The sequence below is a fragment of the Chelmon rostratus genome, chromosome 3, assembly GCF_017976325.1.
Source record: "Chelmon rostratus isolate fCheRos1 chromosome 3, fCheRos1.pri, whole genome shotgun sequence".
In the NCBI taxonomy this organism is placed as follows: domain Eukaryota; kingdom Metazoa; phylum Chordata; class Actinopteri; order Chaetodontiformes; family Chaetodontidae; genus Chelmon; species Chelmon rostratus.
In genome coordinates, this window is record NC_055660.1 from 5,450,100 (window position 1) to 5,477,128 (window position 27,029).

The window sequence follows — 27,029 nt, forward strand, 5'->3', positions numbered from 1 at the left end:
ACTGTATTGTCTTTGTGCTGTTTTCAGTCGAGTTTGTCACAAAGGATGAGCACAGCATCACATTAAACTTTTTTTGAATCTGGGTTGTGATGATGGTGAAAATAAAACGAAGTTGATGCTGAATGTTTTTTATTTAAGATTTAGTCCCAGCTCTTCTCACTACATGTCTGTCGCTTCATGTCAGATGGCCACTCTCTGACGTTCAGCGGCAGCGGCTACGTGAAGTACCACCTGATGGAGAATGAGAACTTGGAGTTGATGAAACTGTCTCTGAGGCTCAGGACCTTCTCCAGCCACGCTACCGTCATGTACGCTAAAGGAACCGACTACAGCATCCTGGAGGTGTGTTTGTCTGGCCTTGTTACTCAGCTACGTTTATTCCTTCACCCTCTACAAAAACTGAAATGATAACCTCGTTCGTCATAATTAAGTCTAGACTGACTGTCGCTATGCATTTCTTAGCTTGTCGCTGTATTAACACCCAGCATTTTCATATCAGTGGGGCTTAATAAGCACATAACTGACCCGCCCTCCCATGAGACCATCCAGGCATGTGTACTAACCAGCTATGCTGAAGGGTTCAAAAAGCCATTTTTAAAACCTGTTTCACATGAGGGACGATGGGAATGTGGTGGTCGCCTGAAAAAACTCACACACAAGAGCTATTTTAATACTGGGAGGGAAACAGAAAGCAGTTTTCCACACATTCCTTTTAGAGTCTGTCTGGTGTAGCAGTCTGCACACCAGACTTTAGGCTAAAACCTGGCTGGCTGAAAGGCGGTTATTGTTTATCAGACTGCCATGTAAGGCTTTTAATATCTCCAAACTGTTGCATGTTTTATTTAAGCTGTCTCTGATGTTGTCTGGAGAAATCTGTTTGCTCTTTATTGAGATGAATTATTTCGTGGCCTGGTGATAAATTGATGCAGACTGTATTTTCTGATAGCCAGTGATTCATGACAGTGTCAGACATTGATTTATAACAGTGACTTGATGATTTGATTATGATTTCTCTGCCCAAGTTTTCATCTTCAAAAAGGGAAACAAAGAGCAGAAGTGATGAGATGAATAACCAGCTTTAGTCTGATATATGTTGTTCTAACTCTGTATTTTCTGACTCTAAAACAGATTGTGAACGGCCGCCTGCAGTACAAGTTCGACTGCGGCAGCGGCCCCGGCCTCGTGTCAGTCCACAGCGCTCAGGTTAACGACGGGGAGTGGCACACCGTCTCGCTGGAGGTCGATGGTAATTACGCAAAGCTTGTGCTGGACCGGGTGCACGCCGCCTCAGGCACAGCGCCGGGCACCCTGCGTACCCTCAATCTTGACAACAGTATTTACTTTGGCGGTCACGTACGCCAGCACGCCTCTGCTCGCCACGGCCGTAGCCTGCCCGTCACTAACGGGCTCCGCGGCTGCATGGAGGCCATCACCCTGAACGGCCAGGAGCTGCCTCTCAACACCAAAGCTCACCGGGCCCACGCTGTGCTGGAGGACATCGTGGACGTGGCGCCGGGCTGTGCACTCGCACCTGCTGAGAGTTGTTCCAGCAACCCCTGCACCAACGGAGGGAGCTGCACCTCGCTGCCTAATGGAGGTACATAACGTCTGGCTCAGCTCATTGCACTCACTCCTTTACGTTTTCTTAGATCTGGGAGAGATTAAGTGTGCCCTAAATTCCTTACCTGGTCACGTCTTGTTGTCTTAACCGCAAATCAAGCATAGCTTCCTTTCTGCTACTCACAACCAGGTGTAGTGACTCAACAGGTGAATCTTTTATTCAAGACCAGGGACAGGCATCTTTTGTCATAGTTTTGTAAGAAGTGTGCTCCTGTGCTGTGTTAATTTGCTTTTAATGCTGTTTGCTATTAATGCAAACTCACCACTTGTGCATCTGTTTTGACATTAAAAACCTACCTGAGGTTCAGGGGTGTAATCCCTCAGCATCCCTGGAAGGTTTTTATGTAAAACATCTGCAGGATGTGTCGACTTTCAGTAACATCAGCACAATTTAAAACAAGAAGAAACAGTGTGGTGAGCATATCATGGCTCTGTCATTGTACTGTTGGAATTAATGTAAATTACGCAGAATTTACCAGGTGAACCATTAAAGTCCCTGTAATTATTTTCCCACATGGCCTTTATGCATGGCTGAGATTTACCTATTTAACACACATCCCCAGCGATTGTCTCCAAACTGGCTTTGACTTGACAGTAGTTAAAAATGTCCACTTTCTCAGTGTCTTTATCTTCATTAATTCCACAGGCTACTTCTGTAAGTGTCCTGCCTCTTTCATGGGCACCCACTGTGAGATTGGCATAAGCCCTTGTGCCTCCAACCCCTGCCTGTATGGGGGCACCTGTGTACCTCGTGCAGACGACTTCTACTGCCAGTGCAGAGGGCAGTACTCAGGACAAAGGTATTACAACGTCTTCTTCTTGGTCTGGATTATGAATACAAAATGTTGTGAACGCGCATGCAGCATCGGTGCCGTGTCAAATGATTTTGCACGTTTGTGTGATGAAGCTACACAAAAGCAAAATGATCACAAAACTTCATAACCATCATTTTACTTGTTGAAATTACAACCTGCTACTAACATTTAATGTTGAGTCATATTTAGAGTTTGAATCTGCATTACTTTACACAGGAGGATATCCTGCAGCAACATGAAACATACTGAACACAAATCTTTCACACTGCAAAGCTGCGTTCCTTCTGTTTTCTGGGTTGCTTAAGCGAACTTGTTTTGAATTCAGGTGCCAGTTGGGGCCGTACTGCAGAGACAACCCCTGTAAAAACAGTGGGAAGTGCATTGACAGTCTGGATGGTCCAGTATGTGAGTGTGAAGCAGGCTTCCAGGGAGACAGGTATGTTGTTTTTGAGTTCAAATCCATGAAGGCAACTAGCTAAATTATTTAATATCTCCAACTGGAGAAGTGATCTCGTGCATCAGCAGTTTGTAGCACACAGCGTTTGACCCAAACGTATCTGTGCAGGTGCCTGAGTGATGTGGATGAGTGCATGAAGAGCCCCTGCGCCAACGGAGGCCAGTGCCAGAACACCTACGGCTCCTACAGGTGCAACTGCTCGCTGGGTTTCAGCGGGCAGATGTGTGAGCTGCGCGCAGAGGTGCGCAACGAATTCGTCTCCACCTCCTGGAACATCGGCCTGGAGGAGGTGATTGGCATTGTGGTCTTCGTGTCCAGCATCTTCATCCTGGTCCTCCTCTTCATCATCATCCGCAAGAAGGCCTGTCGAAAGTCGAAGACCGACGACGACAAACAGCACGGAGGCTCAAACGTGCCGCACTCCTTCCTGCAGAGACCCTACTTTGACGCCAAACTCAACAAGAACATCTACTCCGACATCCCGCCTCAGGTCCCCGTGAGGCCCATCTCCTACACTCCCAGCATTCCAAGCGACTCGAGAAACAACCTGGACAGGAACTCGTTCGAGGGCTCGGCCATCCCGGAGCACCCGGAGTTCAGCACCTTCAACCCAGACTCTGTGCACGGACACCGCAAGACCGTGGCGGTGTGTAGCGTAGCGCCCAACCTCCCTCCTCCCCCTCCCTCCAACTCAGTCTCAGACAGCGACTCCATCCAGAAGCCGAACTGGGACTATGATTATGACGGTAAGTTTGCTCCCAGGTGGCAGCCTGACTTACCTGTGCCGGAGCAGGAACTGCATTGAGAACTTCTATCATGACATTAGCTGCATTGAAGGCACTGAACACGGTACACAGCATGTTATTTTTAGTGTAGGTGCACACATTCTTAGTGTGGGTGGCCCCACGGTCAAGCAGCCCCCCTCTCCTGGACACGGACTTACACAGGAGCAGGGCTGGATAAATCAAAATGATCATCGGCTTTCAGCGGAATCCAGTCAGGATCATATTAGTGAAATTCTGGGTAACACAATTTTACGGGTCCATAATTTCCTTGGAGGTTTCCTGGGATGGATGTAATTTGATAGTAATTATAGGGAAAATAGAGGCAGTGCTTAATTGGTGCACTTCCAGTTAAATAATTCCAATTATCTGCCAGTTTAACCTGTAAATGTTTCTACGGGCAAGCACACAATTCAGCATATATGAATAATAAAGTTTCCAAAAATAAATTAATTATGCAGTAATCGTCTTTTGGGTTTAAATGGAGCGTTTTTTTCCTCTGAAAATGAACAATGGCTCATAAAGTCAACATAACCAACTACATTCTATTTAAAATAACTAATTTTGTCTATAATTTGTACCATATTCTCTCGTTCTTTCCAGGAAAAGTGCCAAGAAGTTGTTCGGAAATAATGGACCCTTAAAATCAAGTTAATTCCAAACTTAATTCAAAGAAAATTGTGGTTTTAAATGAATAGCTTTGCCTCAAACACATCACAGTTCACTGAACATAGAATTGATATTTTGATATTGATTATTATTATATTATGACACCAGAAAAATCTACATGTTTGATGCTGGATTATTATTTGATGGATTTCAACCATATTGCTATGAGTTAAGCAGGCTGTTGTTAGACCTCATCCATGTTCTGTACGTACACACTAGCATCAAACTGCGCTTCCTCTTCCAGCTAAAGTGGTAGACCTGGACCCGTGCCTGACCAAGAAGCCCGTGGAGGACAGTGCCTGTCACCCCTACAACACCAGGGGCAGCATGTCTGAGGTCCAGTCCCTCAGCTCCTTCCAGTCAGAGTCCTGCGATGATAACGGTAAGCCGCCATTCAGCATGTGACATCTGCCCCTCTTATTGGAGAAAAACTAACAAGACAGCTTAGTTTGAACAATTTCATATTTGATAAGATGTAGAAGACGTCGTTTTTGCACTTGTGATGAGTTCTTGCTTTCTTCTGTTGTCTGATCAGCCTGCAGGGTTTTTTGCTCCAGCTGCCGTTGTCTTGTAGAGCCTTGCTGGTTTTTATGCTAACACTGTTTCTCTGCATGCTCAGAACGGATGGCCCGAATGGTGGCTCTGGGGTCACGTGTTCTTTTCTCTTTCTTTTTGCTGCGGGGCTTCAGCTCCCATATGGATCAAATCAGTCCACAGATCCAGAACAAGGTTTTAAATAGGGGGTCCAGCCTGTAAGTCCTCAATCACTACCGGTACAGACGGAAGCAATCACAGCAGCTCGTACTGTTTAATTCTCCCGGGGTTATATCTATTTAAAAAAACATTCTGAGCCTGTTTCTATTCTGCCGGATCTCAGTTTACCTGCGCTCAGAAGGAGTTTGATGACTTACTCAGAAAGCAGTTGTGTTTGAAAATCACCCACAAGGTCATTGACTTCGACAGTTTTTTTTTGTTTTCTCATCTATAAGCATGTTTTTTCTTCTTTTCTTCTTATCGTTTGTCGTTTTGTTTTGTTTTTTTCCAAAATGTAGCTACAAACGGATGTTTAAAGCAAACATCAAGGAACAAATCACCAGGGTATAAACTCACATGTTACGTTCTGCCATTTCCCCTTCACATCATCCTTATCACCCCGAGTCATTACTGGGATATCATGACGGGGATCGTGCTGCTCATAAGTCATCAAAACCTTCATCTCTTACCTCGAGAATTGGAATGAATCGGAAATTGAATCACAAATTGAATGCTCCCTAAACAGGCCATTTCTATTTCCTCGTGTTCTCAGTTTGTTGTCTGAGCTCGCACACACACACACACACACACACACACACACACACACACACACACACACACACAGGCTTTTCTCTGTGTTGAGGTTAGAAGTGTGTTTATATCTCCGGGGAATTTCACTGATTCTTCCATCTGTACTGTCAGTGGCACCCTGTAGCATCTCAGTATGTTGTTGTTGTGTGTTATCTTGCACAAACAAACCAGACCCCCACCACCACCACCACCACTGTGTTGCCTTCCACCATTGTCTTGTGCCAGCCGACCCCCCTCCCCGACATTCAGTGTCGACGCTGAAATAAAAAAAGTGACGTTTGTGTTGGAATCGCTCCACCACCATGAGCTCCACATGTTTTTTTTTTCTTTCTTTTCATATTATCAAAGCATTTATACTAATGCCAGATCTCTTCCACCCACTCTGCTCTCCCCTACCTCTCACAAGCCTCCATAGTGACAGTAATCCACCCTGTCAACGCTGTTGTTGACACGGTGGAAGGAGAAGGTACTCTTTTATTGCTTCCATTTGCCAGTAGTTCTGTCCTTGGTGTTGGGATGTGACGTGCAGGTTACAGAGCTGCCATTATCTTACACTGACGAACCTCATCCAACCTCGCCGTGCTCCTTTCCAGATTCAGCTGCTAATTAAACAGATATGCTAATGCTAAATTAAACAGGCACGGAAGTGTTGCCTTCAAGTCCCACTATTTGTCTTTGCCAACCTTTGATTATACACCTCAAGAAGTCTGTTTAAGAAAATGGCGAACCTGTTGTCCTTTAATTAACCTGTCACTCTCTTGATCATTATTCCAGTGTTTCATCGCCCTCATTTCATTCGTGTTCTTGGCCGATTGTTCTTTCCTCTCAGGTTTTAACGTGACTTTCTCTCTTTCTCCTCCTTCTCGCCTCATATAAAGAGTCTTTTTTGGCTCATGATCTCAAGAACCCAAGAGGTGACTTTTTACATCTTTGTGTGCCTGATGTTCACTGGTGTTCCCCCGACCCCGCCCTCTAACTCTTTAAGCACTAACCCCCGAGTTTAACGAGGAGAGGGTCCAGTCTCCTCTGTGAGGCCAAGCTGGTGTGACACTGAGCGCGTTCTGCATCAGCGGCCTCAGAAAGTGTTATGTTGCCCTCTGCAAGATTATTTATAATCCCCAAAACATCCCCGTGCATGACTTTGCTGCTGTGACATCGTTAAAGAAAACGTTAATCCGACCTTTATGTGATCGAGTTTAACTCAGCGACTAACGGGAAGTTTAACCGACTGGATGGACGTTTGTGTTTGTGTGTCTGTGTTTCTGCTGCTCGAGGGTCACAGGATTTACAAAGTTACATGACTCCCACCCACAAGGTGAAGGGAGCTCTTATTTGTTGGGTCGGGTCAGCTGGTCCCCCCAAATCACATTTGATTGGATAAATTTATGCATAACTCACAGTTCAAGATAAGATCAGATGAACTTTATTGATCCCACGCCAGGGAAATGTCGTTGTTACAGACAGCAAGAATAAAAAGGACAAAGAAAAAAGAACAAATACACAAAAGATAGAGTAAAATCAGCTACATATATGTACATTATTTACAAAATAGTATAAAATACAATTGCCTTGCTCAGTTTCCAATGGAAAAAATATGTACTTGTACTACTGCGCAGTAGAAAAATATATAACATAGTAAAGGAATGTGTAATATTGCAGCAGATGTCATGGATATGAGCAGATGTTAACATTAATAACAGAGCAGTGCAAAACATGCGTCTGCGATGTTGTGATGTGAAGCAGCATCATCGCAGCGTAACATTAAATCAAACGATGCTGGAGTCTGACAGCCGCTGGAATGAAGGAAGTTCGAGATGATTAATGAAAAATCTGGAAGAAAAAAATGGGACTTTGTTATAAAAACACTCAAAAGTTTATCCAAAGAACTGAACACATGAGACAGCGAGGCAGAAATCGATGTTTATTTTAGTGTCCTTCAGTCTGTGAGTGTGTGTGCTGTGTGTCATAAAGTCTCTCTCACACAGTGTTTGTTGAAGAGCAGCTCATCGTGTTGGTGTGATGTGTTGTGTTGCATGGTGTGGCTTTTTAATATTAACACGATGACATGTGGTCAATGTTAATAATTGTATGCGATGAGCTTTGTTGCAGATTCCTAATGATTGTGGTTTTCCTCATCGAACAGGATATCACTGGGACACATCTGATTGGATGCCAAGTGTTCAACTTCCTGGAATCCAGGAGTGTCCACAGTATGAGGTTGTGGAGTCGCCCGCCCCTCTGTACAGTGACCCGAGCGCCATCGACACCGACTACTATCCCGGCGGCTTCGACATTGAGAGCGACTTCCCTCCGCCGCCGGAGGACTTCCCTGCGAACGACGACCTGCCGCCGCCGCCTTTGCCAGAGTACGGCGACCGCTGCGACACGCTGCGGCCCCTGGGCAGAGATCTGGACCCGGCCGCCACCGGTCCGTGCGGCTCGCCCGGGGTCCGCCAGCGGCCGGCCCTGCCCCAGCTCTACAGCCTTAACCAGTACCTGCCACAGCACTCCTACGCAAGCGACACGGGCGACACCGAGGGCCAAGGCGCTACTTCCACCTCAGCCACCACCACCCCAGCCTCCACCTTGGGCACCGGCGGCTACAGAGGGGGCTACCCTTTAGGTTGTAGTCGGGACTTTGACTCCTCAGCCCTGGACAACATGTCCATGTCTCTGTACACGTCCACAGCCTCTTGCTCGGACATGTCGGCGTGCTGCGAGGAGTCCGAGGCGATGATAAGCGACTACGAGAGCGGCGACGAGGGCCACTTTGAGCGTCTGGTCATCCCGGGGCTGGACTCCCAACAGCACACTGAAGTCTGACACTGGATCCAAACAAAAGTGCCTGAACCCACAGCTACACCTTATATTATCACACACCACCCACACTAAACATGCACAGTATGTGTCCACAGAAAACACACAAACACACACACACACACACGTACATTCACACACACACGATGAATTGAGTCAAAACAGCGGGGTTGTTACGGCCGGCTGTGAAGGCCAGTCGGCTGAGAAGATCTCATGAAGCTAGAAGAGACTCTGTAGCGTCCAACTCCCCCCCTTTGAGTTGGCAGTGCCATGCTTTAAGTAACTGTCATCACACACAGGAAGTGGATGTTTGGAGGATCAACATTTCAATGTACAACAGGAAAAGCATCATGAAAAAAAAAAAAGAGTATTTCACCACAATATCTTCGTTTCTATAAATAAAACCAAGCAAAATGTTTTTATACAAGTCCTCATTTTCAATGTAAATTTAAATGTACAGTTTTGATTTCAAAGTTTACTAGGTTTTGTAGATATTCTATGCTTTTATTTTCAACAAAAAAAGAGTTAAATGGTGTGACATTATCAGCCTTACTGTGCTTACATTCACAAAAAAGAAACGTTAAAAAAAGAGAGAAGAAGAAAAGAGCGTGGCTTTTCTGAACACAGTGTACTCGTAACGTTTATTGTCTCCTGCTCATTTCAAAAAGGGTCTTCAATGAACGACTGCATATTCTTGTGTTGTTTTTTTTTTTTATTTGTTTGTTTGTAAATTTTGACTTTGGAACCTCTTTATTTTTCCACCAAGAAAATGGGACCCAATATATTTATAGTGCAGAGTTATCCATGGACACGTGACTTTTTCAGGTGTCTGTGTGTGTGTGAGCAATGCTATGGTCTTGTTAAGGTTTTTATTGAATACTGCCACAGGCTCACGCTTTCCTACTGGCAATAAATTATTCCTAAAAAATATCACCGCTGTCCGTGTGCAGTTATTTCCAAACCGCTTCTGAATAGAACCAGGCTGTTGTATTCAGTGATAATCTGGTTTCTTTAAACTGCTGCAGGTTTGACATCTAACTTTGGGATTTTTGTTTCACTGCAGATTCACCATTTTTATGTCTTTTTAAGCACAGAATTTAATTCTAAAATGTGCAAATTTGCTGGTTTTCTTGGTCTCACGTGATAAGAAGTTATCAGCCTTGTTGGGATTTTGAACTGTCGGTCAAACTATGTGTCAACTTGAGATGATGGACACACTTCTCTCTTTTGTAAAGCAATTTAAAGATATTTTTTTAAAAATGTGATATTTTATATACAAGGTAATCGACTGCTATAGTAAATTATTAGTGAAAAAAAATCTTAAATTGCAGTCTGACAGTCAAGTATAACATCAGAAAGTCAAAGCTAGAGGTCATTACAAGCTCATAGCATGCAGCCAAACTGTTAAAACTTTAGTTTTAATTCTTGTGCAGACCCCAAAGTTCCCACAGTTACCAAATACGTCAGGGTGAATTCTGGGTCAAAGTGGATGAAATGTTCCAGAGGACATCTAGAATATTTAGACTTTGGTGGAAACTTGCAGGAACAATAAACAGAGTCTTTGTTTTGAGTATTTCGCTCAGTGTAAGCATCATCGAGCCTCCGTGCAGAGAGACAGACAGAGTCAAAAGTTTCAGGACGGCAGCGGAAACAGAAGGTGAAAGCGGATCTAATGGAGTTAAAATCACCAAGTCTCCGTCACGACTCCTCTCAGTGTGACGGCTCCGCGTCTCGTCCCTCCTCCGACTCCCCGCGGCTGCTTGTATCAACAAACGCTGGTTGTCTCTCACCGGACCGCTAAAATAACACCACCCTGATACCTCCAGGCCCGGACCACCACCACAGTTGGGCTCTGTGCTGACCTGGTCGCGCAGGACTCACTGCTCTTCCTGCTGGGCTCTGTGGTGGACTGCAGGTGACCTCCTGACCTTCAGGCAGGACAGCAGAGTCAGTCCACGTCTCTGAGTCCCTCCTCAGCCTCTCTAATGAATCCCAGCATGTCTCCACATGTCTCCACGTGACGCCTGCTGCACCACAGGGCTCAGTACCAGCACTCACTATCTACCGGCCTTTATAATAGTAAATCATTAATGCTTATGAGTGGTAATAAAACATTTGAGGACAACCAGGGTTGCCAGGTTGTCTCAAATGTGCATTTCATCCTGTCTTTCCACCAGGAGCTCTCCAGTGAACACTTTTATTCGGTTACCGCTGGCACTTTCAAAGTGCGCACATAAGAGCTGCAGATGTTACGGATTACTGCTGTTTAAACCCTTATAACATTTATAACTGCAGAGCTGAAGGCTTATTAGAAAGCCAGAAACTAACTTCCCTTTATTGATGACTTACTCGCTTAATAATAAGCCTTTAATCTGCAGTTATGATTCTTAGTAAGTCGTTAATAAAGGGTAATGGATTCTTCAGCCTCTAACACTCAGTCGAGCCTGCGGTCGTTCATTTAAAGAAATACTTTTGGCAATTGCTTTTTCGCTTCCTTCCCTCAGAACTAATGGACACTGCAGAAGTTACTGGTGTGCGCCAAGAAATAGTCCAGCGGATAACCCCCGTAAATGTGTTTTATATGAAATAAATGAGATATAACGTGTTAATTATTGACCTTCGAGGTGCTGGTAGGCGGATTTTCTTTCATTTACTGCAGAGCTTGGCGAGCCATTTCCCCAGTTTCCAGTCTTCATCATCAGCCAGGCCAAAGGTCTCCTGGATCCAGCTCCACAGCTGGCTTGAGACTGGTGTCGTCTCCTCTAACTGGTCTTCTTACATGAAGATAGAGGAGGATTTTTCAGAGCCTGCTTGCTTTTATTAAGGCTTTATGATGTCTGAAGCTTTAATGAATTATTTATCAACCAGAAACAAAGCCAGATGTTTCTTTATAAGTCCTCATTAGACCGTGGAGGTGAAAGGTCACGCTGGAATTGAGCTCCTTATGTCTTCGTTACCCGTTGGTCAGGTTTCTTAATTTCAACCAACACAACCTGCTTCAGAATAAAAGCTGAAGCATCACTTTGGTCTGAAGAGTCAAGAAAAGGTGTTCAGTAATTGTTGAAGTGCTTTCCTACACGCCACGCTGCGCTGCTCCTCTCACCATGTTTCACTTATTTCTTGGTTGTGAAACAATTAGCTCTCGGATCCGTCGCCACACTCCTGCACTTCTATCCAGTTTTCACCCTAAAGAGAGGCTGCGGCTCAGGCCGATACAATTCTTCCAGACCTTTTCAGGAACAGCGCCACAGTCTGCAAGGCTTAATGTGCAGAAACATATATTCCAAACTCTCACAGTGGTGGTAATCGAACCACTTTGCAGCCACTCATGTGCTGCTTAATCTCATGCTTGGTGGATCCAATTAACTTTGGAAATGGCATCAGGTGTTTTTCCATTAAATAAATTAAGGTTTTTTTGTACCTATTAGCGGAATGCATTATTCATATGATGGAAGCAGGAATGCAGTTCTGCTTCGAGGGTTGTGTTATTAGCATCCACTTGGGAGGATGTGAGTCTGTAATTCTGTAAGACAACCACAAGGTGGCAGCATATGACAACTCTTAAAACAGGGCTCCCACTCTTTTCCACAGACCATTTTTCAGGACTTCTCCAGGACATTTTCAATGATAATCTGTCTGGTATCACAGACAAAGATCATACATACACTAATATGTAAAACATTGCTTTAATGCAAATGCTTTCACTAATAATATCTCCTCTCACTGCTTTTTTTTAATTTCTTGCCCTCTTTTAATGCTAAAATTCATCATTATTCTTATTTTATGACCTGAAACCCTTTCTTTCTGAAAGTTAGAAGTTACAGTCAAGTTGAGTTTCGCACCAGACTTCAGGCCCTTGACTAATGATATTAAATGGGGTCTTTAACGAGGCGAAGGACACCCACTGCGAGCAACCGCTACAACAATTAAGCATTTCATGTCATGTTTTGGTCCATTTTACTTTAATGCAGCACTGCGGTCTGACTCACATACAGTTGTGCTCCCGTTCATTGTTTTCATTGTTCCCGTTCATCATCATCCAACTCTCAACAACGTCCATATAAAACCATTGCCACAGTTGAATGCACCTTGAACCCCTGCAGCAACTGAACCAAACATGCTGAAGAATTCAACATTTCTCAAAGCTGAGAAGAAAGCAACGTTCATCTGTAAAGCTAATAAAAACATGATCCTGAACATAACTTTCAGATAGCAGTGTTATCCAGTTTGGGCAGCTCTGAGAGATAAACTAGTTGTTTATGACTAAACCCAGATTTTTTTTCTTTTCGGGACATGTTGACATGCGTTTTCCTGGAAGAATGGTTTCCAGGTTTTCCAGGATGCGTGGGAACCTGTAAAAGCTGAAAGAGGGCAGATCTTTTCACTCAGGGGAACCTGAAAACCTGATCGTACTCTCTCTTCTGCCCCTCGAAGCCAAAGTGGCGCTCTTGTAAAAAGACAACCAGGTGCCATTACAGCTGATATGTATCCCATTCACACACTCCATAAAACTCACACAAAATGAAAACAGTCAGTGTATTCCAGAGTTTTTGACAGACCGATTAGTTTCTCATCACTCAAACCTCCAGCTATGAGTCGCTGTTTGCGCAGAATGTGTGCACAAGACCGTTCACAGAGGCGTATGCAAATATCAAACACCTCAAACGTCACGTCAAATCGATCAGGAGCGTCCGAGAGGAACGCAGCGGCTGGAAGACGGCGATTAACAAGAGGCTATCGCGCTGTTTAAACATGTTCCGGACAGTCTGCACAGTCAGTGATGAGAAATAAGCTGAGGGCCCCCGACAGGGTCGAAGCAGGGGGGGGGGGGGGGGCGTGGAGAAGGAAAGAAAAGAAAACTGGGATTGATTAAAGGAGCAGTTCATCATGAGGAGCTCTCCTCTCCTCCCTCAAGGTTTTTCAAGTTGAAGAGTTGTATTTGCTAATATTTCAGTGAGTTGGAGGGAGCAGCGGCTCGTTAGTGAACGATCAGACAATGAATGAGCTCTGAATGTGTCTGCATGAGCTCATGACAATAATCATGATGAAGATAAATATAAAGATGGCTTCATCTACTGACCTGCTGTGTGTTTTCCTAAAAAACACTAAAATACGCTGGGAGTCTGGTGCCTGGGACAAACTCTCCAGCCACTCCCTCACCTGACCACCTCTGCACACACCTGCTCTCCATTTCCCTGATGAGTCTACCGGTGTTCTGGTCCACCTGCAGTCCGTCTCAGCGTGAGTCTGCCTGACCCACAGTTTGATGATTCTCTGCCTGGATTCGTTTGGCCGATCTGACCACGTGGCTTGACCTTCGCCTCCCATCTGAGCGTCTGTGAGTCGTGCTCGTGTTTTCAAGCTTACCTTCTCTCTGATAGAAAGCCTGTGCTACAAACTAGAGGTGCAGAGTTTGAATGAAGTGTCTGTTTACCGCACATGAGGGTCTAACAATGATCTCAGATCCAGTATTTTTAGCATTTTGGCCACTTAAAGTCAGGAAATCTCCACCTCTGCTGCGTCTGTTTGGATCATTAATCATTTAATCTCATTTAAAAGTTGCCAAACTTCATGGAAGTTCAATAGTAAATCAATGCAGCGGCAGTTGCATTGTTTAATGAAGTAGCATGGGATCACTGTTAAACCTCCACTGCCAATGAAAATGAATCACGGTGCTCCATCATGAGGAAGCAGCAGTAAACAACAGCGAGGCTAGCAGGCTAGCTCGCTAACGTCCTTCCTCATTCTGTGACGTATCATCTGGTGCTCCAGCATACAGTATGTACTTATATATGTCCACTGCTAATTAGAACAAGCAGAGAGCTTAAAGAGATACGACGGCACTGACAGGTGACCAAATGAAACGCACCTTGAACGAAATTACAGATTTCTTTTCATTTGGGATAATGTAAGCACTCGACTCGACAAAATACACAACACAGGTGTGATCATTTAATGCAGAAATGTTCTATATTATGCCTTTAAAAGACCTGAGAGTCCCGATCATTGGTTTTAAAAGGAAAATTTTAAAAAATGGCAAAAACATTCCCAAACTGTTAACGAACATCAATCCTAAACGTTGAAACGCCGTCGCTCGGTGTTAAACTCTTCAGTTTCGCTCTGCAGGAGGTCAGACGCCACATTGAACAAACAAAAAACAACAAAACAAAACAGGAAGTGTCCGCCTCCGTTCACGCCGGAGTAATTCACTTACTGTACTGCTACGTGTGTGTGAGAAAACACACACACACACACACACACACACACACACACAAACACACAGACTACTGACCCCAATAATCCTCTTTCTACCATACACATCTCCTTCCTGGGTGGAGCTCTGCTGTTGTCACGGCAACGGGCCAAATGGAGGAGGACGGAGGGTGGGATGCTGTGGCTAGGGGGGGTGGCAGATAAAAGCAAACACTCTTGTTTCTCTGTGGGATGTAGTGATGACCAGTGAAGCAGCAGAGACATGCCGGGCCTGTGTCGAGGCTGCACTCATTACATTACGTCTGCCTCCTCTCCCTCATTTCGCTGACAGCTCTCTCCAATGAGACGCTCGGGCGGGAGTGTGTGTTCGCGTGGGGTGGGGTGAATCTGGCCCTTTCCCTCCCCCACACGCAGCACTCCTCTTTCACCTTCCCGTCACCCGCAAAACTCGTAATGGCTCTCTTGAAGCCGTTTCTCTGATTGCCGCGATGACGCCGCTGCCTTTTCATTTCTCCCCCCTTCGTTCAGCCGGTGAGGTGAAGAAGCTTCTCTGCAGGTATTTTAGAGAAGAGGAGCGATCCTTTCACTTTAAATTCAGGTGCTTAATTGGCATAAAACAGGAGAAAAAAAAAGTAGCTCTGTGTTATCTCCCGGCGCTGACATCCGTAGCGGCCGTCTTCGCCTGTTTACTCTTTAAGACCACTTTAGTAAAAGTAAACCCTTGTAGCTGCCGTGTGCTTTCCTAAAAGCACGCGAGTCGAAACAAAACACAGCATCCCCTGCAGACATGTCTCCGCTGCTCTCGGATGCCTGTTCGTTGCTTGTCTCGGGCTGGGCTACATGCTCCCCTACCGCTGCAATTACTGATTTATAAACGGACTTTAATTATCCATCAGATAAAAGCCTCGTCGCTCTGGATGCTCGTGAACGCACAGCAGGGAAAACAGTGGATCATGGACTCCAACGAGGGATGGAAGGCAGATGCAGGAACTCTCAGCTGCTGATTAACAGCAGGAACTAGTCTGCATGATGACAGCCAGATCTGTTTCAGTCAGAAATCCGGGTATATTTCAGTTTTATTATCTTTTTGCTGTGATCAGTGCAGATCCTGACTGACGGGGTCGGCCCTGTATTTGATTGAAATGTCTGTGTGGGCGAGCGTTGAGGCTAGTTTGTAATGTCGCTTCACTTCTGACAGACTCACGAGCAGTTAACCAGCTGGTGCTTGTTTTTTGCCACCTGTGATTTGAGCTTGATAAGAGTCGGGGTCGCGTAGGAGCGCTCCCGACTCCTGGTTCTGAAGACTCTGCCAGTCAGCGAGAGCTCACGAGCTCCTTTCACACATGTGGTCCATCCCTGAAATGTTCAGGAACGTTTCCTGCATGCCGTCGTGTGTGTGTGTCGCTTCACGTGGAGCGAGCGAACCAATCACCTGCGTGGGCTTCCTCCAGCTGCTCCACCTTCCTCCCACAGTCCACAAACATGCAGGTTAGGACTCCAAAATCTCTTGTAGGTGACGGGCGACCAGTTCAGGGTGTACCCCCGCCTCTCGCCCAGTATCAGCTGGGACTGGCCCTGGCCAGATGGCTAATGGGATGGAAATCTTTAGCTCATATCTAATTACTAATACATCAGGAGGCAATAAACATCAAACCACAGAGAGAGAGCAGGTGGAGATGGCGTTGATATGGATGAAAATGCTGTGGTAACTGCAGCCAAACGCACGATTAAATGTCAGGAAAAATCTAGAATCTATAATGAACCTCTGCTAACATGCCTCCACTCGTGTTTGCGCTCTGTGCTCACGTTAGCACGCTGGGTTGACTAGCTTCCACTTTCCTATTGGACTACAAAGTCGACAGCACGAAGGATCCTCCAGACGTTAGCAGACTCCGTGGTTGACTGCGTGTACGTAGGCTTGGCAGCCTGTCTCACCTGCTTCCACACCTCCAGATGGTCCTCTGGACGTGGTGGCACTGACCACCGCTGAAGTAAAAGCAGCTGCATAAAACAGCGTTCTGCAGCCGTTGAAGACGTCGAGTTCGAAAAGCAACAAAAAGTCGATATGATGGCGCCTCAGATGGCTGCCATCTTGGTTTTTTTTTTGCACCCACGCAAACAAGAGGAGGGAGGAAGAAGGAAGAAGAACAAGAAGCTGGACAGAATGATCGGATGTTAATATGGACACTGGAGAGAGAGTCAGGTGTAAATGAAACCAGGGTAATCACCTGGATTGGAGATGCAGTTTAATGGCAGGTGTGAAGGATGATATAAGTCGAACAATAAGTGAGAAGGTCAAAAAAATTACATGAAGCCGAAACAGCAGCGGCTTTTTTTTGAGATGCTTGTTTAATTAGATTCTAACAGACCTCTCAGCGTGGGCGAAGACTCCCACAAAGAGTCGCAAAGGGTGAAACAGGGTTTAAATTCGACAATTAGTGTTAGTGTCTGTTAGTCACGTAAGCCAGAAAACACGAACACTCGGGGAAAAAGAGCAATAAGTTCCCCAGCTGGAGATACCGAGTCGCAGGCAATTATAAGTTTGTGCGGTTCTAATAGAGGAGCTCAGAAAGCTCCACTTGTTCAAGCTTCTTTATCATCAAACAAAACAGAAACGACAGAAATTCAGTCGGCTGTTTCTTACAATATGTCTGCTGGACTGTCTCACTAACCTCTCTCATTATATATATCTATTTTATATATACTCATAAAATCAGTCCTTTTTCTTCTCTCCGCTTTACTTTGATATGCAGCAGAGCTTCCTGTGATGTCTTTTAAACGCACTAAAGATGTCTGCAAAGAAAAGGCTGACCTGAAAGTGTGATATCGAGGGACGGACGGGAAGAGATAATGATCACATTTCGCATGAATACAAGTCGCAAATTATTTATAATAACGAGTTGTTTGTATCTTAAAATTACAGGAGGTAAATTATTATCAGGATTATTACGGCTGCCAATTTTGCGATGCCTCTGAGTCGAAACATAATAACGTTGTCGAGGCACAGAAAGAGATGAAGGATGAGATTCTCCCCAGAATAAAAGCAAAGTCGGGGCTCGATCGCTGTGTTACGCTGAGCCGAAACAGCCACAACGACTGAAAGAGGACGACTTCAAGAGGCCCAAAGTTCACTTCAGCTTTCATCTTATTTCTTGTTTTAATTCCAAAATTGCACCACTGACACTTTAATGTAGACGAGTCGATTATGTGATCGTAGCAAGGTTCAAATATCTTTTAATTATTTGCATATTTGGTCAGAGCTTTGCAGAGACTCCATGTTTGGCTCCCAACAAGTCCAGTTTAGCATTAGCATTAGCATTAGCATCTGAAGGCATCTTAATGAACAACACACATACACAGAACAACCAATACTGAAATGAGTGTCTTGAACAATAAAAATAAAAACAATAATAATAATATTGGACTTTCTTGTCATGACCACAGTGTGTGAGTGATTAATTGATTTAGCAGCGACAAAAGCAACACGTATCGACAGTCTCATTTACTCTAGTGCCGCTGAAATATAATGATTATTGCTGATTGGCTTAAAGGATCGAGTGATCTCTAATTTACCTCTGTCAGTGATCAGCAGGTCTGTCAATGAGCTACTGGGAGAAACAAACCAGAACAAGGTTTGCACCACAAAACACACAAGCATGCAGGTCGATTAGAGTAAAAACTGATCAGAACATCAACCCTACACGGTTAAAAAAAGACATCTTTTCAGCCGTGTCCCTCATCGAAATGCCACTTGTCACTTTTTTGGCTGACTCGCAGCTTAAACTCACAGCACTTTGCAGTCACTGGTGATACTTTGCAAGTGTACTTCATTTTTAATGAGTGACAAGCTGAAAATGTGGGGAAGCGCTGCAGTATCATAATGAAAAACTCTGTAATAATGAGGGATTAATTTGGAGGATTGATGATGGTGAGCTGGTGTTCATATAGATACAGAGACAGACAGGCAGATGAGTCTATAGTTTTCACAAATGTCATATATATATTTTTACATACCTCAAATTTACAGACTAATATAAACCCTTAAACGGCAGTTTTCAAGAGATGGCTCAATAGGCTGCTGTGTGTGTGTGTGTGTGTGTGTGTGTGTGTGTGTGAAGGGGGGCGGGTGACCCATTTATTGTGAACATCATTAACAAACAATAGCATAACGGCCAGTCTTTGTATAGAAACTCTGCCCATTGTCAAGGACGCTCAAACAAAGGCATTTTTTTTATCAGTGTTTCATTTATTATGCGTCTGCACACAGAGAGAGCGACTCTCACTGAACTTTAATTATATATATTATGTATAGATTGTAAACCATTCTGAATAAATTCAGTGTTAAAGAAAAGCAGATCCAAATGTAATATGTGGGCAAAAGTTGAAAAAGCAAAAGACGTGGCTTCAGACCTTTAATCTGTCGATGTGTTTGATTTTAAATCTATGATTTTAAGAGTAAATCGCCGTCTCAGCAGCATGTTTTCATCCGTCCATGTTGGTTAAACTCGGCACTTTCATACTCTCTCACAGCCTTCGCCTTTTCTCTGATACACGAACACGAGAAAGCATGAATGACTCTTGAAAATCATAATGAATGGGCCGCTGAAATAAAGCAAAGCGGGCGACCGCGAAGCCATGAATGAACACGCATCCGGTAAGCGGAGGAGAAGTAGGACGCGCTCCGCGCCGCTCGGCTGCAGTTCCGCCTCTCCGCCACCAGGCGTCAGTATTTCCCCCCTGGAACTAAAGCCGCCCCTCTCCGGACTGTTTGATCACGTGCTGCGAAGGTTTGAAGTTGCGGCTTCATGTCACACATGCGTACCGCCAAAGTGAATGGCACACGGGCGCAGAAGTGACACCGGAGAGAGGAAGAGGAAGAGTACCGGAGCGGATCCGCGGCAGCTGGGGCCAGTCCACGCAGGGGACGAGAGGCAGCAGAAGCGCGCGTGGAGATGATGAGGATGAGAGCGGCGGGAGGCTGTAGTATCCCAGCACCGGCGTCTCCGACACGCAGGCTTTAGGACGCGCGGGGGGGTCGCGGCGCGTTGAATTTGGCTCCGCGGGGAAAGTTCAGCGACGGTATACAATGGTGATAAATGGGTCTCACCTGAACAGCTCCTCGCCAGAAGCCGGTGACGCCGTCCTGAATCGCCCGCCGTGGGTCACCACAACTTTGGGGTGCTTCCTCATCTTCACCATCATTGTTGACATCCTGGGCAACCTCCTGGTCATCTTCTCCGTGTATCGGAACAAGAAGCTCAGGAACGCAGGTGAGTCGGGAGAGGTGTATGTGCGCGCGCGCCGCTCCGATGCCGCGCGCGCGACTACACTCAAAAACAAAACAAAAACTCATGTTTGCTTTTTTTTGTTTTTTAAAGCGACAACAGCCTCGTGGAGGTTGAGAAAAATGTAGTTTTATGCGTTAAAAATGCGCCCCCGTGCCGCGGTGTTGTGTTGCTTTGGCGCTGCGCTGCCGCGAGCGATGAAAACGTTTTATTTTGGTCATTTTTAACGCTTGTCCATCTTTCCCGGCGAGCCGCTTGTTAGAAATCCGAGCCACCGCGAAGCAGCCATATAACACAACCTCGTCAGGGAGGTTATTGTTGTCATTATTTTTTTCACAAAACTTATGTTACTTCCCTTCTGATTTATCACTTTAATATCACTCAAGACATCTGCGCCCTGAAATGGAGTCTAATGGTCATTTACTGTACTTGGGCGCAGCGGCTGATTGCACCGGACAGTTCATCGACCTCGACTTGCTGCAGCCTACTTTTGAAGCAGACATAATTTCAGTGACCTGCAGCAAGTGCGCAGAAACACTAAAGCAATTATTGACCCGGTCTGAAGTCACGGGGAAAGCCCGGCGCTCATCCCCGCGCTGCCCGGAACGACGCCTCCCGTGCTTGGCCATGATTCATGTTGCTCCAGCCTGCAGATTTAATTTAATAATGATAATGACAGCGGGATTTCTAATGCATTACCAGGTCGATGGTGAAACTTGCGCCATGTGTGCGCTTTTAAATACACGCGCATGCACTTGGCCGTGAATTTAATTAGGATATGGGCCGCGGATTAAATTGTGCGCCCTGCGCGTTTGCACAACATTGACACAGCGGTGTTTGTCTTGTACAGTGAAGGTGGTAAAACGCTCATAATTTAATATTCGGAGGACAGAGAGCCGCCGAGAAAGCCCCGCGAGGCTCCTGTCGCGCTGAGGTGTGCGCACAATAACTGGCAGCTGCACGCATCACGGCTGTCATCATTTGCAGGCTGCAGGAGGCTGATTTGCTAAATACACTCCTGACATTACCATTTCACTCACCGCAGAAATGTTAAGGTCAGAATGGATTTCCATCATGCGAAGCGAGCCCCCCCTGTGAGGAATATTAAGCGTTATCTGGGCTGTAAAGGATCTGATTGCCTCCTCCTGAGACTCCTGTGAGCTCGCACTGCTTTATGATCAGCACACATGCAGCTGTGCAGTAGCTGGATTTGACTGTTTAGATGCAGCTGCTCAGAAACAGGAAGTGCGTGTGTGATTCTGTAGGTGATGGCATGTTCACATATGGGACAAGAGGGGAGAGAACTTTAGGAAGGTGCATCTTTGAAGTTGTTCCCCTTAATTAAGGCTAATCACATGTAAGGAGGCCATAATGCAGCAGAGGCATTACTTCAATCAAGCATGTCGTTAATTTGTACTATCCGCACATGCAACGTTTTAATGTTGCATGGCGTCGAGCATTAGCGGCTAGAAATACCATTTATTTATTCGGATCATTGAACAATTCAATTTTCTCTCTGCCACGCCGGATTTCGAGCGAGCATCCCGACGAGAAGTCCAGCGTCTGAGGATCAAAAGCAGCGGATGAAAAAGCCCTCAGCTTAATAGCTTAATTGTAAAACTGTCGGCGAATACTAACGACCCCCGCGTGGACTAATGACGTGGCTCCTCAAGTTCATGCCTTTGAAGCGCATTTGCTACTTTCCATTCAAGTTCTGGAGACGTGCATGCCTAACTTAAGGCTCTTACAATTTCCTTTCCAAAAAGCCTTTGGCAAATTCCATGCAAATTGGCAGACATATTGATTGATATGTGAAAACTTTTCCATTCATACTTTCATCAGTGTTGGAATGTGCTGGCTGTTGCCATTTGTTTTACCGGCCCTTATCTGTGGTGATTGAAACGCAGCCACCGACTTGGCCCGAGCATCAGTCTAAACTTTCAGGAACGGGTTTTAAATGGCACATTCTCTGTCCACAAAGACTTCAATTTCCTGTTGTCGGATATATCGAACCTCCTCAGTGGAAAAACAAGTGGGCATAAATTTTCTTGGCATGAGCTAAGCGCTGTTAGAGATTGCGCAGCAGTCCAACGACAAGGGGATAAATTAAATAATGAGTAATGAAATATACTCAGCGGAGAACCTGGCAGGCACCGTGGCCACATATTGCAGGCAGCAGCACTGCTGTCTCTGCACGGCCAAACCCTCCGTCAGTGCACGAAATGGCCAGCGAGCGAGCGCGCGCGAAGCCGGCAGCACATGGCGAGCAGTTTGAGCTGCATGGCTGGATGCAGCCTCGGCGCTGTGAGCTCAGCCCAGTGCCAATAAATCATCTTAAACGTACCTGCTCTGCTGTAGATAAAGGAATTTTTCAGCTCACGCTGAAGAACAAACAAAAGATGCCGAGAAGGAGCAGTCCCAGCTGACCGGTTCGGCCCATGGAATATAACATGAGGTGGTTTTATGTAGCTTTTATTTGTATGACAGCAGAAGAGAAGCAAACCTGATGGCAGCACTGTGTGGATGCTGACCATGCCTTTTCATGCACATCGTGTCCACTCCTTTTTTGTACGACATGCATCAAATAGAAGACAGGATAGGTGGCTTCTCTGCTGCATGTGAAGCACATCCATATATTTAATATATATCTTGTTTGTCAAAGAGCACGATATGCTGATTCAACATGCTGTGAGAAAAGGGGTTAACATTTGAATTTTTAAGCGAGGCGGCAGAGTCCTTGATGGCCGGCAACAATGGCTTCACGCTCTTTCTCCCGCTCGCGTGTCGTCAGCTCCAGTTGCTGAATGAGAACAAAAGGGAGGCGTCATTTCTGCGAGATGCACGTGGAGAATCAGAAGAGTCTTCTTCGTGTCAGGTCACCCCTGCCCTGTTTGAAAACTCGACAGACTCAACAGCACAGGAAGTTTAAACAGCGACTCACCTGTCGTAGCGTTCGCAGCGGTCTGTCGTGACAGATAGGTGGACAGACAGACAGACAGGTACCGTGGTGCTCTGAGGCCTGCTGCTGCAAAATAAAGCAAAGTGCTCCACACTGTTTCCCAGTGTCACGTAGAGTTGATCCTTTTCCAGCGTTGCGTGACTTGGCCGCGTGCCGGCAGAATGTTATTTCCGATAGTTCATTACAGGATCTGTTACAGTATTGCTGCTCTCAGTGTAATGAATATTTTGAGGCATTAATGCAGAATTAACTGGCATTTGCATGTGTCTACGATTGAAATGAGCATTTTGGGTTTCTAAATATCCAGTGGCTTTGTTTGGAGATTCTAAACGGAAATTGGCTCAGCGCTGCGGAGCTTAATAAAGAGATGACTGTGAAAAGAAAACAAATCCCCTTCTGTAGATGTACAGTAGATGGTGATTTCGCAGCATCCTGTTTTATTTTCATCATGAGGGAAGTCCTTTTGAAAGACTTGCTTTGTGAGAAACTGTGATCCTTTAGACCAGGCTTTATCAGGGCCGCACGTATCTGCATCAAGAGTGCACGACTGCGATTAAACGGCGGAACAATGGGCTTGTTGGGTTAAAGACGGGTTGAACAGTGATTCATGAGAGAATGCACCCAAGTCTCTTAAAGATAAATCCTCTCTTTTTATTTGATTAAAAAAGTTGGTTGAAGCTCTCTTTGCTGATACTGATCACTTGCATCTGATTCACCTGGCACCATGGCCAAACACTTCAAAAACCTCTTACTGTGAAGTCTCGGTGATGAATTCGGTAACACGGGGAGAGCTCCGTCAGGCTACACTGCATAATGCATCCTCTGACGGCGGTGTCGATATCGGGCAGCTGTATCATGTGTTCCCACCTCTGATGACAAGGCCGCCTCTCTGCGGACCCTGCTCGACCCTCTTTGGCTCACGCCGCTGCAGTTTCGCCCACAGCGACTGAGGGACTGGAGAGCTGCTGAGTGCATACGAACTCTTATTTTGTGAAAGCTGAATTAATTTTGCTGACCGTTTCTCTGTGCTTAGATTGCAATCCGTAAGATTTCAGTTGTGGCTGATTTTTGGCGCCAGTTGAAAGTTTAATTGTGAGCAGGATGTTCTGTCGTCAGCACTGACTTAAAGAACGTCTGTGGCTCAGCAGTTAGCAGGGAGGCTGATGTTCAACAGGCAGGCATCATTTCCTGTGAATCCCTCATCCAGCATGCTAATGGCGGACTCCGCCGCTAATACTTACAACTGATAGTTGGAATTAGTTGTAGTTGTAGTTAGTTGTAATGACCAAACGTACATAGAAAGCTTGCTGCCCATCAAAAAACGGTTTTGATTTTATGAAAATCTTAAGGATTCTAACCCCTAAATTCCACCAGACACGTAACGTCCGAAAGCAAAACGCTACCAGTCTAAATGAAGAGTGCATTTCCATCGAGTGTGTAGCGTCTCTGTTTCAGAAGCATCCCAGAAACATGTCGCCACTCGAACACGCTTCAAGTTAAGTTTTTGATGGATGACGTGTCAATCTGCACAGAGAGAAGCCGATAAATTTTCAAAATAAAACTCAACGTGCAAACTTCAAAAAAGGAAACCATTTAACTACAAAGTGTAGTTACTCGGGGTAGAAGCACAAAAATCAACGAAAAATGACCAAATCAGCAAAATCTGAGCAAATCAACAAAATCAGGGTGAAGAAACGCCGGGTGGAATCTGGTGGAGTTTAAAATGTGGATGTAGAAGTGTGATTTTGTGACTTCACCATCATCATCATCCAGTATGGAGAGTTGAAGCCTTCAGTCAGAAACGGATTCAGCTTTCCTGCACAGTGCAACAGTGTCTTGCAGGAGTTCAAGTGGGCCTCAAAGCCTAAGTTTTGAAAGGGGCCCTCAATAACTGCAGAGGCCACAGGTTAGACAGTGCGCCTGCAGGCTGAGGTTGACACAAGAGGTACTGGACTACATCAGCTGCATGTTTTCTGCCAAGACTATCAGATTATAGTCATGATAAAATAAACACAGTCTCAGAGCGGTCGCATATTTTGCGCTTTTCATCACGATTGAAATATTGGTTTCGGATTGGCCATCCCGAGTGTTCATCCCCGGGTTCATCTTAATTCAAAGGAAAACACAAGGTAACACAAACATTAATGTCAACTTTATTGAATTACAGCCCGTATCTGGCCGATGGCGTCCAACCATTCCTGCTGTTCCCTAACAGATCTGTGAGGCGTGGAAGTCAGAGCTGCTCACGGGGTTTGTCAGTTTCTGTGCTGATCGCTGTGATAAGCATCAGAGCGGCACAGTGTGGCGGAGCAGCGTCGCAGTATCACAGCTGAAAGAAAAAGGGCTCAGTGGGTGAAAAACAGGCACTAATTGGGGACCCACAGCAGCCAGCAGGTCACGACTTTGCAATTAATTTATAGTTTGCCCGGGCTGAATAAATGAACATTGAGTGGGAGAGGATAAAGATCTCCTTATTTTACTCATGAGACACTTAACTCCCAGCTATAGATTAGTTAATGCCCCCGCTGTCGGCCAGGACACGGAAAAAAAGGAGCCTGCTGGCGTCCCCCGAGGCGCCTCTGCACCTGATAACCTGCAATCAGCATTAACCGCCTCTCTCAGCGCTCCTGTGCGTCCCGAAACATGTAAAAGACTTCGTACGTTCTCATTAATTACGTCCGACTCGCGTATCTGCTTCTCACAGATTTCCTGTCAGAGGGCTTTTAGGCCCTCGTAAGGATTAAAACTCGAACATTAGATCGCGCACAGATCTAATTAGGCAGCAGATACATGTGCGGCTGTTGTCTCGCTGCTGGGACTGCGTGCATGATGGTATCGTTTGTTTGTGTTGCCAAACTTGTCCGGCTTGTTTGCTGAGAGAGGTTCACAACAGTGCACGATGGTGGAGGCAAAGAGCGGCAGATCGCACAAAGCAGACATGCAGGGACAGAGATGGGCTTGGAGGAAGACAACGAATCATTTCAGTCGTATAAGTTTGTTGCTGGGCGACTGGGTTTAGTAATATTAACAGCAACAATCAGGGGAAGTTGCTCTGCGACAACCAGCCTGTGTTCCGCTCCGTCAGCCTCAGCAGGTGCCGCCTCGTCCCTCTGGTTCGGGCCTCTTTCCGGGGTCATCTGAGAAAGAAAAATTGACCCCACCGAGCGCTCGTTTGACTCCGCCTGCTCTGTACGAGGCGCCTCGGCTCGCAGACGCTTTCGCGAGTTTCTCATATTTGCAGGATTATGTGCAGCACACGGCGCGGTCGGGCGAGCCGCTCTGTGTGCATGATTTGCATCTGCTGTGTGATAAGGATGCAGGCTGTGTTTTTCCAGGTTCCCCCTCTGAGAAAACACCTTTCTGTTTCTTTTTCTGCTTTGCATTCTGCAGCCTTTCGCATTCCTCTTGCCAACTTCTGCGCCTCATCTCCGTCTCCCACCTCCTTTGTACTCCTCCTCCTCCTCCTCCTCCTCCCAGGCTTACTCACCCTCACACACTCGATTTTTTTTTTTTCATTTTTTATTTTCACTTAAATTTGACCTTCCAGGCTTCATATTCTATGACACCCTGTCTGTTTGCATCACTCTGATCCGACACCCCCACCGTTCTCTGAGGACGCTATGTTGTCAGCCCGCATACCTGTGGAGGAATTCTGCCAATAGTGCTTTGCATCAAGCCGCTCAGGCAATAAGACGGCTATCACACAAACCCTGTGGATTCCTGATTATATAATGGCCAAGTGGGCAAAATGAATTAAGCTTGTTATTTTGATAAGTGTTAAACAATGACCAGCCTGACGTGGTCGAATTTAACGAGAGCGGGCGTCTGGCATCTGGTCTTCCCCGTCGTGACCCCCCCCCCCGTGCATGCTTCCTTTGTCCCGCTCTCATTCTGTCTCACAGAGGAGAGTGTGTTTTCACATCAAAAGACAGTCATACCAGGCCTATAAATACTTATACATACAAGAGAGCATATTTGCAGCCATTTAAGATTCCATCCCTCCCCCTCGAGCTCCCCCCACGTCCTCTCCTCATGCTTCTCTGTGCTATTTTTAATCATTTACAATAT

The 27,029-nt window shown here is 45.7% G+C and overlaps 2 protein-coding genes across 2 annotated transcripts in view; both read left to right on the forward strand.

Annotated features, from left to right (window-relative positions):
- Positions 1-9,424, forward strand: part of fat1a (FAT atypical cadherin 1a) — a 75,485-nt gene extending 66,061 nt beyond the window's left edge. Inside the window, exons 22-28 of the mRNA XM_041966156.1 lie at positions 185-342; positions 1,129-1,597; positions 2,267-2,420; positions 2,761-2,871; positions 3,001-3,638; positions 4,588-4,725; positions 7,831-9,424. Of these exons, the coding sequence (XP_041822090.1) occupies positions 185-342; positions 1,129-1,597; positions 2,267-2,420; positions 2,761-2,871; positions 3,001-3,638; positions 4,588-4,725; positions 7,831-8,510 (2,348 nt within the window). The 3' untranslated portion in view covers positions 8,511-9,424. The remainder of the gene's footprint in view (positions 1-184; positions 343-1,128; positions 1,598-2,266; positions 2,421-2,760; positions 2,872-3,000; positions 3,639-4,587; positions 4,726-7,830) is intronic.
- A 10,138-nt stretch (positions 9,425-19,562) lies between these two features.
- mtnr1aa (melatonin receptor 1A a) overlaps positions 19,563-27,029 on the forward strand; it is a 35,514-nt gene continuing 28,047 nt past the window's right edge. The window contains exon 1 of the mRNA XM_041966701.1: positions 19,563-19,987. Coding sequence (XP_041822635.1) covers positions 19,804-19,987 — 184 coding nt within the window. The 5' untranslated portion in view covers positions 19,563-19,803. The remainder of the gene's footprint in view (positions 19,988-27,029) is intronic.